Source organism: Myotis nattereri (assembly GCF_964212035.1).
Source record: "Myotis nattereri genome assembly, chromosome: 3".
Lineage (NCBI taxonomy): Eukaryota > Metazoa > Chordata > Mammalia > Chiroptera > Vespertilionidae > Myotis > Myotis nattereri.
The window spans coordinates 48708143-48727211 of NC_138077.1; the positions used below are offsets into that span (position 1 = coordinate 48708143).

Below are 19069 nucleotides of genomic sequence, written 5' to 3' on the forward strand. Positions count from 1 at the left end.
CATTTTGTTTTTAGATCTGGAGTCTGTAATACCCAATTTCAGCACATAGGAAAAATAGAAGAAAAATACCAAAATTTTTGTACATGACCAATATAGTGCTGCAACAGAGTGATCAAGAATGCTAAAATCAGACATCTAAATTAAGCCTAGTTTTCAAGCAGAGTGACTGGATTCCTGAGTTAATATAAACAGTGAAGAAATGAAAAATACTTGTGTGTTCTTTTAAATAGTAGAGCAAACAGTTAAGTTACCTTCGTTGTTTTTCAATACTTTAACCTTGCTTCACTGTTAATAATGAGATTCCCAGAATCCAAATACTGGATGCTGAGACAGGAAGCTGGTGCTCTTGAATTTATATCTCAGTTCAGAACTTTAATTTTCTTTTGCAGAAAAGATAACGGAACTTAATCTTTGTAGAAACATTGTCAAATAGTTGAGCAGAATAGCTTAGTAAAAGGTGCAGCCAGCAAAGATATTTGTATATTTTGTGCAAAATTACCTATGTGCATGTGCTTGTATGTTTTGTATGCATGTATCTAAATAGAAAACATCTTTTCTTTTATTTCTTATAGGGATGTCAAAAAGTACAGGACTTTCATAATGTAGTACCTGAAGGCATGAACTTGAGTTTTCTTTTAGCCTTGTTTTCAAATAATGGAAATTACACATGTGTTGTTACATATCCAGAAAATGGGCGTGCATTCAATCTCACCAGGACTCTGGCTGTAAAGGTGGTAGGTAAGCATGATTTGTATTATGTGTGCAGGATAAAAATGAAATAATCTTGGTGTTTTTTTTTCTGTTAATAGTTTATTAAAAACAAGTGTATAAAATCTTTGAGGAAAAAAAAAGAGCTTATGTTTTTTGCTTGTTTGTTTATTGCACTCTCCCCAGAGCCTCTAGCATTTCCACATACACAGTCGGCATTTGGTAACTATTGGTCTCTTGAGTGACTATGTGAATAAGTGAAGTAAAGGCAGTGAAAGGAATACCAGACAGATCTGTGTCCAAACTATGCTACTGCCATTGAAGAGCAACATGATTTTGCTCAAAGGTCTCAGCCTCCTCATCTGTACTCTGGGACTTAGATTACCTACCATTCAGGATAGCTGAGAATATTAGACATAATATACAGGCAAACCGTGGAGACTGAATAGTAATGAAGAGTAATTAATATCATTGTCCACAATCTGTTTTAATAGAATGAAATAAACTATGCATTTCTATGTACTGCTGTTGTAGTTAATGCTCAAGGTATTTGCATGCAGTGTTCAACCACTGGCTTGAACTGAAAGAAGAGGGGATGGGAAACTGGGGAAGTGACCGGACAATGTCTACAGACCCCTGTGAAACCCACAACCAAGAGAACCAGTGTCGGGATATGTGGTATTTAGAGCAGAACCCTAAATACCACTGTGCCAACTGTATTAAAATTAGAGAATATCAGAGTGAGATTTTATGAAACCCCATTTTTTTTTAAAGAAAAAGGCAATTTATTATCTTTTTTTTAATTTCTGTAAATTATTGGTATAAGGTATTTGCACTGTTTTTTGGGGGGTGGGGGGTGAAAATCCTATCTTTTAATAGATGGAAACATTGAGGCCCAACAACAGAAAGCAACCTGCTTAGCTAGAGCGGTTCAGTGCATTGGTAGAAGAAGTGACTCTAAAGCCCAGGTTTTTTACTTTTTGTTTAAGGCTTTTGCTACCAGTCTGACACCAGATGCAGCTTATGTATTTCTTTAAAACAAATTTAACATAGTGCAAATAAAATTCAAATAAAACACTTTTGTAACCACTTTCTTTCTCTGCTTACTTTCTGAATAGTGCTGAGTTGGGAACTAATTCAGAAGAAAAATTGGACTAAATTTGGAGCCTAACAAGAATGGACTTTAAAAGTCAAATGAATAATCTAACCTTATATTCATGTTGGCAGTTGTTCCTAATATATATATTTAAATGCAGTGAGTGCTTTAATGTGTATCACTTAATTAATATGCAGCACAACAATACCCCCCCCCAAATTAAGATAATTTAACTTAATTTAATTCTTATAATGAACCTGTAAAATGAGTTTAATTACTCTCATTTTAGAGATGAGGAAAATTAGCTTTTCGAAGATTTATTAAAAAACGGTCATGTGGTTAGTAAATGACCAAGTTGGGATTAGAACACCTATTGGTCATAAAATCTTTGAAGCCTCTACTCTTAAATAATACAATATAAATCTCCTTCAGGATATTTTTCATTCAATTTAGGAATACTGAATGCTATAAAGAGCATTGATCCTATGAATGAACCTTTAACTGATAACTGGATATCAGGTACCCTTAGGGGCTGGACTCATCATTGCGATTTTGGATTTTCCATATACTCATTCATTCATTAGTACTTACTTAATTAGGTCTTATACTAGACACTCTGGGAATGTTGAAGAGAAATATGTAGAAAAGAAACAATTGAGCAAAACAGGAGAGCAATTAATTATGATGTAGTCTGACAAGACTATATCTCATGTAAGCTTTGGAAAGTGAAAACACTGGTTAAGCATTCTATTCTGAAATATGGAGGATAATCAACGTATTATGTTTGTTTCTTTGTTTTGTATGACTAAAATGTTATAATTCACTCTATAGTGAATATATTCCATCTCAGATACATAATGTAGAATTTCTATGTGTAAATTGTCTTCAGGCTTATTGACTGCAATTCTTCTCAAGAAGAATTGACAAACCATGCCAGAAGGTTGGGCAAGGCTTCACAGAAGATAATATTTTTGAAGTAGGTTAACAGGGACAAAGACTTCATGACTTAACATCATCTCCCATTGTTCTTTGCTCTCTCACAGGCTCTCCATACTCTGCATTGCCCCCCCAGATCCACTTACCCAATGATCTTGTGGTCTACGAGAAAGAACCAGGTAATTACAGCTGTGGACTCTGAATTTCAGTTAGATTATCTTAATTATAAGGAATAAAATGCCACCGAAGTTAACACAAGAGAAGAGAGGGCTATGGTAAAAAAACAAAACAAAACAAAACAAAAATAACCAACCAAACAAACAAAAAAACACAGGCATTGAAATTGATGTTGTCAGAAATCATGGTAGCTCCGTGCATTAGCTACCTCCTGGATCTCATGAGGAGCTCAGGGGTTCTCTGCTTCTCTCTCAGCAGCTGCTGCTGTCTTCTTCCTCTGCGGGCAGGTTCTCCCCCCCCCCCCGCCCTTGCCCAGGAGGGATTTCTCTTTGATGTAAACTGGAGCTTGCATAGGGTTTTGGTTTGCCATGCTTGCAGCATGAGCACAGCTTCCTTCAAGCTTCTGTTCCACTACAAAGTGGTCAGGACTGGGAATATAATAGGTAACATCTGATACAACCAATAAGTCCTGATTCAGAACACTACGGAATATTTGCTATGGTCATCTGGGTCTCTTTTTAGTTTTCAGATTTTTTTCATTCCAGGGAAATATTACTTGTAACTGATCAAATAAGGTATGATTTATTTATTATTCTTCTGACTCAGAGCCTCCCACAGGTAAGCTGGAAACTGCAGAAAATTTTTCACATTTTCTGAATTGCATCTTTTACGAAAATTCAAAACAAACACCCAGTGAGAGTGATAAAAGAACATCTGTTTAAAACGTACTAAAGTTAATAGAGGCAGTGACCAACATAGGTAGAGAACAACAGTACCCCCCATATTAAGATAAGGTTTCAAATAGTGGTGTGCTTTGTAAAAACACAAAGAACACAGCCCCAAATGGACCAAATTTTCTTGATTTAGTACTGGCTTTATGTAGTAATATAAACATTCTTCCTGCAATCGGGGTAAACACTTATTAATCATCTAGATATATTCCATATACTCATCACATTATGGTTGCAAAAGCATGCCTGAATCCAATGTCACTTTATCTTCTATACTATATTGATATAGAAAACTGGAGAGGAAGGCATAAAACCACACATTGGAAGAGAGGATGGAGTATGAGCACTAAGGGAGATAAACCTGGGTTCAAATCAGGATGACAATATAATTTATCATTTCAACCTGGACACCTTTTGATAGTGAAAGCAGTTGGTATTAATAACTAGGAAAGCAAGCATACAACAGAACTGTCCTGGGCATCTAGGAATAGAAGGTCATTCTAGGTCAAATTCTGGTCTGCTACTTATTAACAATTTGATCGAGGCATGGCATTTGACATGTTGAAGCTTCAGTTTTCACATCTGTAAAACATGCATTTTCAAAATGCCTCCTAAAGGGCTGGAGCCCAGGAGCTCAGCACTGCTGCTCACCGTGGAGGACCTGCTGCAAGCCACTGCCTGCCTGGAGCCCTCCGTCAGTGCAGTGAGCAGGAACTGCTCTGGTACAAGCGCATCCAGTGCAAGTTTGCCACCTGCTAGGGGCCTCCTGCAGCCTGGGACCCAACCCCACCCACAGCAGCTACAGCTACCTGGGTATCCCTGAAAACCTGAGAGAGCAAAGGGCTTGGTCTCAGGCTGCCATCAACTCACCTGAAGGCTGCCTACCTCCAGGATATCCCCTGGGTGCCAAAGGGGGTGAGGGAGGCCTGAGAGAATTCAAGAAGCATCCCCTGTCCATTTTTCCAGGCCAACTCCAACACTAAGTCCCCTCTGCTCAGGAAGTGGGGGTTGCGGGGTGGGGGGACTGGAGCTCTGGGAATTGGGCCCTGAGGGGGCCTGGTTGATAGCTAAAAATAGTGTATGCTGCCCTCTGGAAAATTAATTAATTAATTAAAATAAATAAAAAAAATGCCTCCTAGTTGTTTGTTAAAATTTAATGATAACATTAATAAGTAAAACTATTTAGCCTAGTAAATTATAAAAAATTCTCAGTGAGTGTGCTGCTTATTATTATTTTTATTATTATTACTTCTATTACCATTTCTGCCTAGAAATCCCCCAACCTCATATTCCATCTCAGAAGGATAATGTAGAATTTCTACATGTAAATTGTCTTCAGACTTACTGGCTGCACCCGGATAACTGAAGCATGTCCCGGTGAGGCCTGTCCAGACAGTCCCCTCAGCTTCGGCGCCATCCCATCGCCTCTGGGCCAAGGACAAAGATCTGGACAACCTTTTCTTAGTCATCCTTTGCTTCTGAGTGACTTAACAAAGGATAGTAGTCCATAGAGGGTTAGGGCTAAAAAGGATGTTATCAGAGCCTTTTTGAACAAATACATTTTAAAATATACGTAGATTGTATTAAAAGATGGCCATTCTCATAATTTTATAAAAGCTGCTTTGCTTCTTTTCTTGGTTTGTTTATTTTGCAGTGAAGTATGGTACATCACCTAATGGTAGCCCACTAGAGAATTAGTGAGAAGTAGGGTTATAGATACATGTAACATTTGTAGCTTCTGATTAGTCAGAATAGAACCAATATAGCCATGTGAAGGTTACAAACTAAAGGGATAACTTGTTTATTTGTTTTAGGAGAGGAGCTGCTCATTCCCTGTAAAGTCTTTTTCACTTACCTGAAGGACTCTCGCAATGAGGTCTGGTGGACTATTGATGGGAAAAAGACAGATGACACCACTGTTGACGTAACTGTTGATGAAAGGTATCACTGATGGTGGCAAGGGCGTGACTAAGGCTGTCCCTGACTAATGCACTCCGCTGTGTACTAATCAATGCAAATAAAAATTCTAATTTTTGCCTCACTAACAAAAATCAGCAAGATTTTCGCTGCATCCCAAGGCAGGATTCCTGGACTTGTAATTGGAAGCCCAGGTGCCATCTGATGATCACACATTTATGACACCTACTTGAAAGTAGCATATCCTATATGAGCGAAAAGGTCACAATATAAGATGATGGAGAGATAGAATCCTGTCATTGTGGCCCTGTTCTCTTTCTCAAGTCTGGAGTTTGGGCCTTGTAAGCATTTGTGCCTGAGATCATTGTGTTCATTTCTAGTCTTGCAGTAAGCATGTATTTCTCTCTTTCTTGTTCTCTTTCTTAATTCACATAACACATATGTCACATTTATCATTGATAGTGATTTTTTTTTTCATATTGACTCAATACATTCATGTTCTCTAGATTTTAGTTTTAAAGTAGGTGGGGTGGCAATATATACTTCACTCTTAAAATAACATGCTGGGTCACTTTGTTTCAAAATAAAATGACTTTTTTAAAAGGGAGTTGGGTTGGCAAGGAGGAAAATATGGGTCTTTGAAGACAAAGGATCCCCCATAATGAAGTATACAACTACAAGAGGGCAATTGGTTCACTGCAACACTGAATAAAAATTAGTAGCAAACCAACTACAGACAAAGTAGTTCTAAGACCATAAGCCTTATCACCAATGTGTAACTAGATCTTCGGCTACTAAAACTTCTAGAATTCAAAATTTTTTTTTCCTAGTAGTAAACTTAGACTTTGTACGGATATTATAAAATGCTTTCATTGCCTCAGGTACCTGAGTAGATTCTATAGGAGTAACAATGATAGAGCAGAAAGTTCAATACTTTAATCTGATACATGCAGCAGCTGGGAGGTATTACATAGTATGGGAAGATTGAGTTGGGGAGTCCAATCCATTTTGGGGGATTAGGTAATGCTTCTCAGATCTCACCGTACCTAAAAAAATACTTGAAATGAGTATAAATAAACTAGATAAAGACATCTAAAGAATGTTCCTGGTAAAGAAAACATCATGTGCAAATGCCTGGTGGTGAGAGCAGCAGAACACATTTAAAGGTGCTGAAGGAGCTTGCTGAGATGGGAGCAGTGTTGGCGGAAGGAATAGATGAAAGACATGGCTAGAAGTATAGAGGGAGAATTACTGATCACCTGAAGAATTCTGAGGATTGTGCTTTTGTCATAATGATTGAATAATAATGAAAGTCATGGCGTTCCTCCTTGCTGCTATTAAAACACAGCTCACTGTTTACAGTTGAGCAGTGCATTAAACTTGGGCTAAACCCACTACAGTTTTTAACCAAATTCCCCTGACTGACACTAAACGTTTTCAGAAGGAGAACCTGGCTATTGGTCAGTTTTAATAGCTTTTTTTTTTTTTACTTTTTGAAAAAGTAGTTCAAAGGGATTTTAAATCTTGGTCTTAGACCCAAAGTACTTGATCTCTGACTTGCTTAGATTTAGATATATTTATGCTCACAAGGTTTACTTACTCAGTAGTTTCATTCATATATATATGAATTATATATATATATCTCCTATATAATAAAGAGGTAATAGGCAAATTGACCATCACTCTAACACACAGATGGCCGCCCCCATGTGGTCAAAGATGGCCACCACAAGTTGGCCGGCAGAGGAGGGCAGTTGGGACAACCAGGCCTGCAGCGGAGGACAGTTGGGGATGACCAGGCTGGCAGGGGAGGGAAGTTTAGGGGCAACAATGGCTGGCAGGGGAGGGAAGTTAGGGGTGACCAGGCTGGCAGGGGAGGGCAGTTGGAGGTGACCAGGCTGGCAGGGGAGGGCAGTTGGGGGTGACCAAGCTGGCAAGAGAGGGCAGTTGTGGGCAATCAGGCTGGCAGGGGAGCAGTTAGGCATCTATCAGGCTGGCAGGGGAGTGGTTAGTGGTGGTCAGGCTGGCAGGCAGAAGCAGTTAGGGGCAATCAAGCAGGCAGGCATACGAGTGGTTGGGACCCAGCAGTCCTGGATTGTGAGAGGGATGTCCCAGATTGAATAGGGTGAAGGCTGGGCTGAGGGACACCCCCCACCATGCACGAATTTCATGCTCCTCCTCCTTTCGTGCATGGTGGGGGGTGTCCCTCAGCCCAGCCTTCACCCTCTCACAATCCAGGATCCCTCAGGGGATGTCCGACTGCGCCTGCGGGATTGGTCCTAAACTGGCAGTCGACATCCCTCTTGCAATCTGGGACTGCTGGCTCCTAACCACTCGCCTGCCTGCTGATTGCCCCTAACCCCTCTGCCTGTCTGATCGCCCCTAACCACCTCTGCCCTGGCTCCTGCACCCAGGACCCAGGCTTCCCTCCTCCAGCCAGCCTCAGGCACCCAGGACCCCGGGCAGTGCCACCCAGGCCTGGCTTTGTCAGGAAGGATGTCCAGAATGACGTACGGAAGACGTCCAGTCTATCCGGTCTAATTAGCATATTACCCTTTTATTAGTATAGATGATTTAACCAGGAAATTTTGGCATTTTGACTGAAATAGTCTGCTTGGATTAAAAATCAAAGCTTTGGTGATCCGTGAAATGGATAAGTTGTTACTGAGGGATCATGATAGCCTATATGAATAATATGAATATTTATTAAGTATTGTTCTAATACTTGCACATTAATATACTCAACCCTCAGATTTCTTAACTTAATGAATCTAATGCACTGTGTAAGCATTGCCACTTTCCTCTTTTACAAATGACCATCTCAAAACATGGAGAAAGTAGTTACTCTGCCAAAAGGATTCAGTCAATAAGTGGCAAAGCCTGGATCAAAACCCAAATGGGTCTAGCATCAGAAGCTTCTCTCTAAGCCAATATAGATAGCATTCTGCCTTGGAAGTTTTAGGCAAGGAGACATTTTGCTTTGAAAGAGTTAGAGAGAGCTACATCTATAGTGTGATGCCAACGCTGAGAATTGATCTAGGTGTTGGGATTGTGTCTAGTATAGATGGTAAGGAATAGTACTATAATCCAGAAGCTTTTGCAACCATTGGATTCCAAGGCAATGCAGTTTATGGCCATTCTATCTGCCCTCACCTAATGGCTCTCTGTTGTCTGCTTGACTGATTTACACACAGCACAAGGCCCTTGAGTCTCACTAATGCTCTAATTTTCTTTCCCCTCTTTCCAGTGTGAGTGTGGCTGTTCTGGAAGATGAAACAAGAACTATGACTCTGAGCATCAAGAAAGTTAGTGCTGAAGATCTCAAACGCAACTATGTTTGTCATGCTAGAAATGGCAAAGGGGAGGTTGAGCAGCCAGCCAAGGTGAAACAGAAAGGTAATGGATGCATGCCCTCAGCGGAGGAATCTGGGAACTCTGACGTAACGTTTTGGTGACCAGGGAAAGGAGAAGACATTGAAAACCTGGGCACCAGCACTTAACCACAACATCTACCACATAGTCATGAATCAAAGTTGAATGAAAAATCTTGAGGGAAATTTCCATCTATGCAAATATATTCAAAATAATTTTAGTAATTAATGCCTGAATGTGGCTAAAAAAAAATCCATGTTTATGATAATGAGGCATAATTTCCTATCTATATAATTATGAAAATGAAAAATAAAGGAAATATTTAAGGCTACCAAAGATATAATAAAAGAGTCACATGTTGTTAGTGAATTGTAAAAACCCTTTTAGAAATCATTGCTGGCAGAGTTTAAGAGTCATAAAAATGATCATATTCTATGACTTAGTGTTTTTGGAATTTTTCATGAATAAATAACACAAAGAATTATGGCCCCAATCAATATTCTTAGCATTAGCTATAATAATGAAACATAAGTAGCAACCATCTACTAGTAATTGTATGCAAGTGAAGTGAAATGTTAAATATTTATTATCGGAAATATAATTTTAAAATGATCACTTTAAACACTATGTATCAGTATTCAAGTGAGACTATAATATACCATTAGCCACAATTGCTAACACAAAATTATTTAAACTATGACTTAAAATGATGTAAAATGATTTCTATGTTGATATACTATATTTTTCTACAATAAATAAAAATTATGAAGCTTTCTTGTGTGAGCTGTTTCTCCTGAAACAGAACATGTTTAAAATATTTTTGGTTCTTTCATAATAACAGACAATTGATACCTTCAAGAATGTTTTTCAATAATCTGGAAGCAGATAATGATGATTTATCACACCTGCAACCAAGTCATTCAGAATTATTTCGGATCCCCTTGTTAGTGCCCATAATATTTACATCAAAAGTTTAAAAAAAGTTAATTCAAAATTGTTTCATTTTAAACCTTTTATAAAGCTGGTGGAAAAAAAGTTTCACTGTAACATTTTTATTACAATTTTGAAATTAAATAGCGAAGGTTGAAAGTGTATATGCCTCTTAAGGAGTTTTAGTAGGTTGGTTCTGGTTAATTATTGCCTCTGTTACTCAGAAGTCAATGTAAAGAGAAAATACTCAGCTATATGTTCAAGACAGTGTTTCCCAAAGTTTCTTCCTAAGAACACTCTAAGACTCTAGACTCAGATGGCCTATGTTCAGATAGTGGTTTTTATGCATCCCAACTCTGTGACTTTGGAAGAGACACTTCACCTCTCTGAGCTTCAATGTCTTTCTATTTAGAGTAGGCAAAATAATAACACTACCTCATAAGGTTGCTTTTAAGTACTGAGCACAGTTACTGGCATATATACACGTACATTAAATTCATAATAAATGTTAGCTCTTATTATTTCCACAGATTTTCATAGGTATTATTTGACAAAGGCTTATATAGTCAAGTCAGTATCATTAAAGTATAGGTTAAACAAAATTGATCAAATTACTTTAGTTCAGGGCTCCTTAGCATCTTTAGCATACTACCATTTGGTATGAATATCTGCAGGGGGTTGGAAATAGTAGGAAGGATTTATGTTCAAATATATTTGACTCCAGATTCCCTAAGCATGGAACATTTTGTGGGACTTGTGTTTTGAGAAACAATTATGGAGGTTGGCATAAATTAATAATGTATTGTCAGCTGGATAAGATCAATGCAATCAATTAAAATAATATTGAATCTAAGAGTTATGCAGAAGAAGTCTATCCAGCAGAGCTAGTTGAGTAGATCCCCTTTCACAGAAGTGTGTGCTAGATGGTTTAGTATGAATGGCCTCAGGAATGTGAAGTGATAACTGCATCCAATAAACAGATTTTCTATTCTTCATTGATTTTCAAAATTACATTATTATATCCGTGAGATATTTCTATTTGTATGTATCTTACTTAGGGTTCTTTAAATTTCTTGGTTTGGTGAGTATATTTTTTAATTTAATTTGAAAAGAAGTTAGCTGTTTTCTTTTTTTTCCCTTTATTTTAATTTATTTATTTCCTTTCCCATCACCACTTATCCCCCCATACCCTCTTCCACCTCCACCCACTTTCCTCCTCCCACAAGCACCATGTTCATGAGTTCTTTCTCTCCTTTTTTTTTCCTTTTTGCTCAATCCCTCCACCTCCAGAATACCCTCCCCACCCCACCCCCCACACACACACCAAATATGTTAGCCTACTTGTTTAGTTTGTTCATTAAATTCCACATATAAGTGAAATCATATGTTACTTGTCTTTCTCTAACTGGCTTATTTCACTTAGCATAATGTTCTCCAGGTCCATCCATGTTGTCACAAAGGGTAAATGTTTTGCTCATCCTTTCATTCATTCATTCTTACCTTTCTTTCTAGTACTGCGATTAAACTTAGGATAGAACGCTCACATTTGATGTCCCGCTAATCACTGAGGTTCTCATTATTTTTTATTTAATCATTCTTTCCCTCTGTATTTCATTTAGGATAGTTTCTAGTGTTCACTGGTCATTTATTTCTAATGTCTAATCAGCATTTTTAATTTGAAAATATCATTTTTTAGTTTTTGAATTTTCATTATCAAAACTTCTATTTTGATATTTCCTAATGGCTCTTATAATGTTCATGGTCTTTTGAAAAATAGAAACCTGTCCCAGTGGCTCAGTTTGTTGCAGTGTCATCCTGTACACCAAAAAGTTGTGGGTTGGATTCCTAGCCAGGGCACATACCCAAGTTGTGGGTTTGATTACTGGTCAGGGTGCATACAGAAGGCCACTGATCAATGTTTCTCTCTCACATTGGTGTTTCTCTATCTATCTATCTCCCTTCTTCTCTCTCTAAAATCAATAAACATATCCTTGGGTAGGGATAAAAAATCAACAAGAATATTTATAATACTCATTTTGTATTTATTTTTTATGTAGAAAACCAAATTTATTCCATTATAATTACTTATACAATTAGTCATAGAGAATTAGTCATAGGCCTGCTGGTGAAACAGGTCACCCAAAACAGATATAGTATCAAACTAGTGGTCAAGGACTAACTGCTGAAAACAAAACAAAACAAAACAAACAAAAACCAAACAAACAAGCAAACACAATTGGACAGTGTACCTGTCAAGTGAGAACATATATCTTTACAACTTTGTGGTCCCAAGGCTGTTTTTCTTTTAATTTTATAGAAAGGAAACAAGTAACATTAAAGTAGCTCAAGAATTACACTAATAACCAAAATGTGTGGGGAAAAATAATCAGGCAGTTTTGATTTAACTCACAAAACTGAGAGGAGAGTGGTCTACACAGGAACATGTGCATCCTGGAAATACAACTGTGAAGATTTCAGAGTCAGAATTTATATGACTTCAATCTCCCCTAATTTCTGAATAAAAACAACATCTTGCAGTACTTATACTTCATGGCTCAGAAACCTACCTCACTTTATTCCTCACTCACTTCTAGGCTTTACTTAAACAAGTCTGAAAAACTTGGGGTTATAGGATAAGAAAATGAAATAAAATAACCACACACGATATTCCCTTTTTGGTGGCTACTTTAGATCTTTGTTACTAGAAAATACCTCAAGAAAATTTAAATATAAGTCTGTGGCTTTGCTGAATCAAGTCCCCCAAGTTAATATTTAGAAAACACCCTCAGTTTGGGCTAATAGCATTATTGATGGTAACTATTATAGAGGGATAGCTGAACAAAGCCTGTGTCTCAAAGCCAATGCTAAATCAATCTCAGGATTGAGCGAAAAAAAGGGAGAGTCTAAAATCACAAAGGCAGATGTATCTAAGACCACTGTCCTAGATCCATGCGTCCTTGAGGGTCCTCATCATTATAAGTGTTCTCTGCTCTTTGCTGCACTTGCATGATAGTGGCTTCTGACAGAACAATCACCCAAAGTTCATTGGCATTCCAGGAGAAATCAGCTATCTCAGCAGTGTGACCATCATGTAAACAACAACTCCAGCGGCCCATCTTCTGCATCTTCTGGAGATTGTTCCTCGCCAATTTTATTTAAAACCCATTCAGTCCGTGATCAGTATCTCCGGAAGCCAAAATAGTCTCCTTGGGAGGTGACCACTGAACCTGGAATATTTCATCCTTATGTGGTTAAAAAAAAAATACAACTTAAGTTTTAGATTTATCAGATCTCACAAGGCAATGGTCTTATCAGCCAATCCTGGTGGCAAGAATGAACTCACTATACGGACTGAAAGAAAGGCAGTTCACTTCAGCAGTGTGAGCATCCACTGAGTGGCTTGATTTGAAAGTATTGTTTGGTAGAATATCCCAAATCATAAGTTTCTGATCATCAGCAACTGACCCAAACAGAGACTCATGGAGCAGATGCCAGGAAACATCTACTGCTGCATAACCTGTAAAGGTGGTCTTCACATCCACGACTTTTCCTTCCTTTGGTACAGCACTGATGTCCCACAGGCAGGTGCTGTGGTCATCTAAGTGAGTGCCCACTGAAATTTGCATTTCAAGAAAGCCATAGCCTTCCTTCTGTTGTCCACGGAGACACATGTCTGGGTTGCACTCTCCAGAAGGAACTGGTTTAAAGGGCCATTTTGTGTAGTCTAAAACAAGAACATCATTGGATGGAGTCTTTGTTGCAATGGTGCAAGATTTCTGGGGCATATAACATGCCCTTTTATTCCTCCTTCATGGTTGATCTTGATTTCTATTTCAAGTTTTACACTTATAGAGCCAAAACCTCCAAGTTCTCCTTTCTCACTATTATAGGTTGAAGCATCAAACTGAGCATCATCGTTAGGGAGCTGCACACTGGCTATCACAAGGTGGTTTTGTTTATCCAAGCTGTGTGTCCCTAGACAAGCTGCTGAATGCTGAAATTTTTCCCTTCTGGTCTGGTTACATCTGGAAGCCACTATGCAGTTAGGCTGGGCCACTCCAGGCATGGGTTTTCACCAAATAGTGTTCTTTTTCCATATTTTGTACATTTTATTGACATGTTCTTCCACTGTGTCATCAAAGGTTGCTTCCTTGTTGGCCACAGCAGGCAGGCAAGCCAGGGGGGCCCCAGGGTCTAGCCTTTTAGGAGGAGTGGGGAGGCTGCAATAACTCCCTCTGTGCTCATCACCTCTATTGTTACAATACTAATCTTGAAGCATTTATCTGCTAGTTCCATCAGCTTTATCAACTCTGGTTCTGTTTATATTGGCTATTTTTTTCTACCTATGGGTCTTTTTTATTTTTTTGTGTTTTATTCTGCCTAGATTATTCTTAAATGTATGTTGGACATTATACATATTACATTATTGAGTGTCTGAATTTGTGTTTTGTTCTAATAGTTGGTTAATTTACTTATATAACAGCTTGCTTATTTTCTGAAGCATCTTGCTTATCATTGCTAGAGTAGATCTAAAATAGCCTTTTCTTAGAGGCAGGATTGGACCTATTAACCTAACTGAGATTTCTACTTAATACCTGAGTAATTTTAACTCAAATATGTCCCACCCCTGCATGTGCTCCTAGAATTGTTCAGTTCCCAGCTCTCTAGTAGCTGTATCTTCCCTGATCATTTTCCCTTCACTGGTAGCTATTCTTTGTCTGACCTTGGGAAGGAGTCACCCTTAATATGCAAAACTTTGTATTTTTCCAAAAGCTTGTGGATTTCTAAAGCTCCATTTCTACACAGTTTTCTTTCCTTCAGGACCCAGGCCTACATGTTCAACAGTCCTGAACTCAACTTCCTCTCGCCTCAGCTCAGGATGACTAATGTACTTCTGTTTTCCCCCTTCTGTGCCGCAGTCCAAAAAGTGCCTTGAGGTTATTAGCCAGGGTGAGTGTGGGGCTCACCTTTTGTGTGCCCTTTCTCTCGCAGATCACACTCCTGTTCTACCAGTTATTTTGGATTTGATGGAGAGAAGGCTACTCCAGTACCAATTACTCCTCTAAGATAAGAAGAGGTCCAGAATGTGCAAGTTGTAATGCACTATGGTAGTAAACAAATCAGGTCCGCAGGGCCATTCAGTCATAGGTTTCTGGGTTACTATCATTTAAATAAAGCATTCTCTTTGTAATTCAGGAAAATGATCATCGCTGCAGCTCCGAAAGTCTTGAGAAGTCGAAGCAATTTAGTAAAGAATAGGGAGGGAATACTTGGTAGTCCAAGCAGCTGGCATTTTGGTTGGGAGACTCAAGGGGACAGCAAGGTTCCAACTATGATAATGAAGATGATGAGAGTAGCCTAGGTTTCCAAGGACAAACAAGTGTGTAGACCCATAACCTGGAACAGGAAAAAAGACTAGAGTTGTTATGTTGGACTGGTTTCACCAAGGGTAGTTAGCTAAAAATTTAGGCTTTGGAGCTAGTTTTTACTGTAGAAATGCAAAAGGGATGGAGGGAATGCTGATCCAGGGAGTAACAGCAGAGCAAGTGGCTAAATTTGGTGACATCTTGAAATGGATTATGAGTGAGACCAAAGAGAGATGCAGTTTCAGAGCCCAATCTGATCAAAATGCATCACCCCTTCCTAATTGGAAATCCTTTAGTCTGGGATTGCATCAGAGTAAAATCTTTATGCCAAAGCATCAAACAGTACATCTGGGGCAGACAGGAAATGTGGGCTGAGGATCACCCGTCCCTGCAAGCCAGCAAAGCTTTAGGGGAAACTTTTTTAGAACACTTTCCGCATGTGATTTAATCCACTTAGTAATTTAGGCTGTGGATTATTTATTTTAAGAATCCAGTTAGTTAAATAGCATTAAGAACTTCCTAATATCATCAAATGACCCTACAAAATACAATCTGTACATACAGCACATGTAATTGTATGATACAAAGTAAAATTAAAAGGCCCTACTAGAAATAAAATAGGCAGTAACAAAGTGAAGATAGCATGAGGGTACTTGAACTCTTGATCATTAAGCAAGGTATCTATTGATATTTAATTTTTTAAAATTATTGATTGATTTGAGAGAGAGAGAGAGAGAGAGAGAGAGAAACATGGATTTGTTTTTCCACTTATTTGTGTATTCATTGGTTAATTCTTGTATGGACCCTGACCTGGAATTGAACCCTCAACCTTGGAATATCCAGACAGCACTCTAACCAACTGAGCTACCCAGCCAGGGTCGATATCTATTAATGTTTGAAAAAACCGTTTCAGGTAACTGCATCCACTGACCTCTTTTTTTTTCTTCTTCCTATTATAAAATGTCGACCCAGAGGCAGCCAAAATAACTGAGCAAATAATGAAGATGACAGTGGGAATTACCCCGGTGTGCTGTTAACATAACATGTACTCAGAAATACCTAGGACACAGCAATTTTCATGCCAGCTATCCAAATTGAACTTAGTAAATTCTCAACAACTGCACTGACATAGCATCTGGCATTTATAATGGAGTTTTCTTATTTTAAAGCACCATTATTCATGGAACGCATACAAACGAATTCTATAATAATTCTGCACTGCTGAGTCCCAGGCTATACCTGCCACAAGATTAGTATGCCGAGTTTAGGATAATGAACTTAAAACTATGACTTGGCCTTTAATTAGAGAACTTTAGGCTGAGTTCCAGGCTGCTTTCCATTTCCCCTTAAGATAAGACACCTATTTTAAAAGAGACCTTTCCACTAGTATATGACCACTAATTGAACTTCCAGTAGTGTTGTGCAAAGATATCTGGAATTTGGAGTCAGGGAGCCTCAATAAATCCAGCTGTGAAGGAGAGGTTTATTAAGCAGGATGGTGAGATCAGTCATCTTTGAGCAATTAAACATTTTAAGTGATGTTTGTTGAGACAAGATATACTAGAATTTTGTTCACAGCTGGAATTATTGAGGCTACTTGACTCCAAATTCCAGAGATCTTTGTACAACACTATTGTGAAGTTGTAGCTAGATGACTATAAATATGTAGTTTAGTGGGGACTGGGAGAGAGTGGAAAAGCAAGCTTGTACACAAATTGCAATATAATAAAATCTGCCCTGTCCTAGCTGGCTTGGCTCAGTGGATAGAGCATTGGGCTGTGGACTGAAGGGTCCCAGGTTTGATTCCAGTCAAGGGCACATGCCCAGGTTGCAGGCTCGATCCCCAGTAGGGGGCATGCAGGAGGCAGCCAATCAATGATTCTCTCTCATCATTGATGTTTCTATCTCTCTCTTCCTCTCCCTCTCTGAAACCAATAAAAAATATATTTTAAAAAAATCTGCCCATAGCTCGATATTGCAAGTCAGTTTTGGGACTGTGTATCCTAGAACTGTAGACCTAAGAGATACTTTCAGAGCCACACACACACTGACTGAGCATTTGGTGGATACCCTGTTTCTGCCCAATGAGAATAAAATTTTTGAGGCCTATTTCCAAATATAAAGGAGAGGGAATTAAATTTCTTCCATATGGCATTGGACAAGAAGATAAAATTAAGACAAATGGAAGGAAACACATCAAGATTTTGTTCCATTTAACTGCTCCAACAATTAAAACTCTACCAGTATCATGGGCTGATCCAGGTAGTACTAAATATTTTTATCCCAAGAGAAGGAAAAAGCAGAGGATGGAATTGCACTTTCCAAAAATATTTTTGAGCCTGGCTGGTGTGGCTCAGTGGTTGAGCATCAACTCATGAACCAAGAGGTCACTAGTTCAAATTCCTTGTTGTGGGCTCGATCCCCAATAGGGGGCGTGTAGGAGGCAGCCTATCAATGTTTCTCTCTCATAGATGTTGCTATCTCTCTGCCCCTCTCCCTTCCTCTCTCTCTCTAAAAATAAATAAAAATACATTTTCAAAAATATTTTTGAGGAGAGTCAGGCATCCAATTGTAAATTGAATTAGATGACCTTCTAAATCCTTCCCAATGCAAAGATTCTGTTTTAATTTGTATATCATCAGTCTATTGGAATCATCTAATGGTTAAAAATGCATTCTATGCCAATAACTGGAAACAAAAAGAGAAATATTTCACATCTAGTATTAAAACATAGTGGCTGACCCCTACCATATTATCTCTGCTTGTCATACACACACACAAATCAGGTGCCTGGCTCAGCTGCTTGGCTTATCCAACTATTTTCAGGATGATGGGTTGCTCTGATCACCATGTAACATCAATTGTTTCTTTGTTGTTTACTCCAGTGATTGCTCCAAGATACACAGTGGAACTGGCCTGTGGTTTTGGAGTCACAGTCCTGCTCGTGGTGATTCTCATTGTTGTTTACCATGTTTACTGGCTGGAGATGGTCCTATTTTACCGAGCCCATTTTGGAACAGATGAAACCATTTTAGGTGAGTAATGGGAGTTTGATGTAAATCTCTTCTAGTGTCATCTTTACAAAACATGTTGGCTCGATAATATCTACATTTTCCTGGAACATTAAATCAGACTACCTTTTGTTTCAGCCCTTACTACTTTTTCTAAAACATATTATTAGTTTTTCAATATGGAACATAGTCTAGATTGGCACTGTCCACATAGAACTATAATTCAAGTCACAGATGTCATTGAAATTTTTTAGTTGTCATATTAGGAAAAGGAAAGTGAAGATTTTAATAATGTATCTTTTTAACTTAAGGTGTTAAAAATATTAACATTTTAGCTTGTAATTAATATTAAGTTAATAGAGATATTTTAGGTACTAAAAATCTTCAAACTTCAGTATGTATTGAATCTTACCCTTACAGTGTATCTCAGTTCAGACCAGCTTCATTTCAAGTGCTCAATATCTGCTTTGGTTGTGGCTACTGTCCTGGGAAGTGCAGGTCCACACTCTGTACTCAGGGCTGATTCATGCACCAGAAGCATCAGAATCACATGGGAAGTTATTGAAAGCAGTATCTTAAACCAGACCCTTACTCTGAATTAGAATCTATATTTTAACAGTATTCCTAAGTTGTTCATGTACTCGTTGAAGCTCAAGCAGTACTGTTCTAATGTGTAATTTCCTGGTGACAGTAGGTTTGTGGCGGGGTCACAGATCCTAATGTGTTTAATGAGAGATGATTTTTATAATTAGGTAACATTGGGAAAGGTTGGTTTATTGAATCTACATATATATTTTAATTACAGTTATTTTCAGGTATAATTAG

At 38.3% G+C, this 19069-nt stretch overlaps 1 protein-coding gene and 1 pseudogene across 3 annotated transcripts in view; one reads left to right on the top strand and one right to left on the bottom strand.

The window, feature by feature from the left end:
* Positions 1 to 19069, top strand: part of IL1RAP (interleukin 1 receptor accessory protein) — a 165222-nt gene that overhangs the window by 133419 nt on the left and 12734 nt on the right. For both annotated transcript variants that reach the window (XR_013995721.1, XM_081087030.1), the window contains exons 5-9: positions 573 to 738; positions 2848 to 2919; positions 5463 to 5589; positions 8813 to 8961; positions 18119 to 18268. Coding sequence is in view for 1 of the 2 variants with exons in the window: in XM_081087030.1 (XP_080943156.1) it covers positions 573 to 738; positions 2848 to 2919; positions 5463 to 5589; positions 8813 to 8961; positions 18119 to 18268 (664 nt within the window). In the remaining variant the exon portion in view is untranslated. The remainder of the gene's footprint in view (positions 1 to 572; positions 739 to 2847; positions 2920 to 5462; positions 5590 to 8812; positions 8962 to 18118; positions 18269 to 19069) is intronic.
* Positions 10949 to 15160, bottom strand: LOC308516866 (histone-binding protein RBBP4-like; annotated as a pseudogene). Its single transcript has 2 exons — positions 15138 to 15160; positions 10949 to 14117 (listed from the first exon to the last, which is right to left on the bottom strand). The product of its transcript is annotated as a histone-binding protein RBBP4-like (transcript).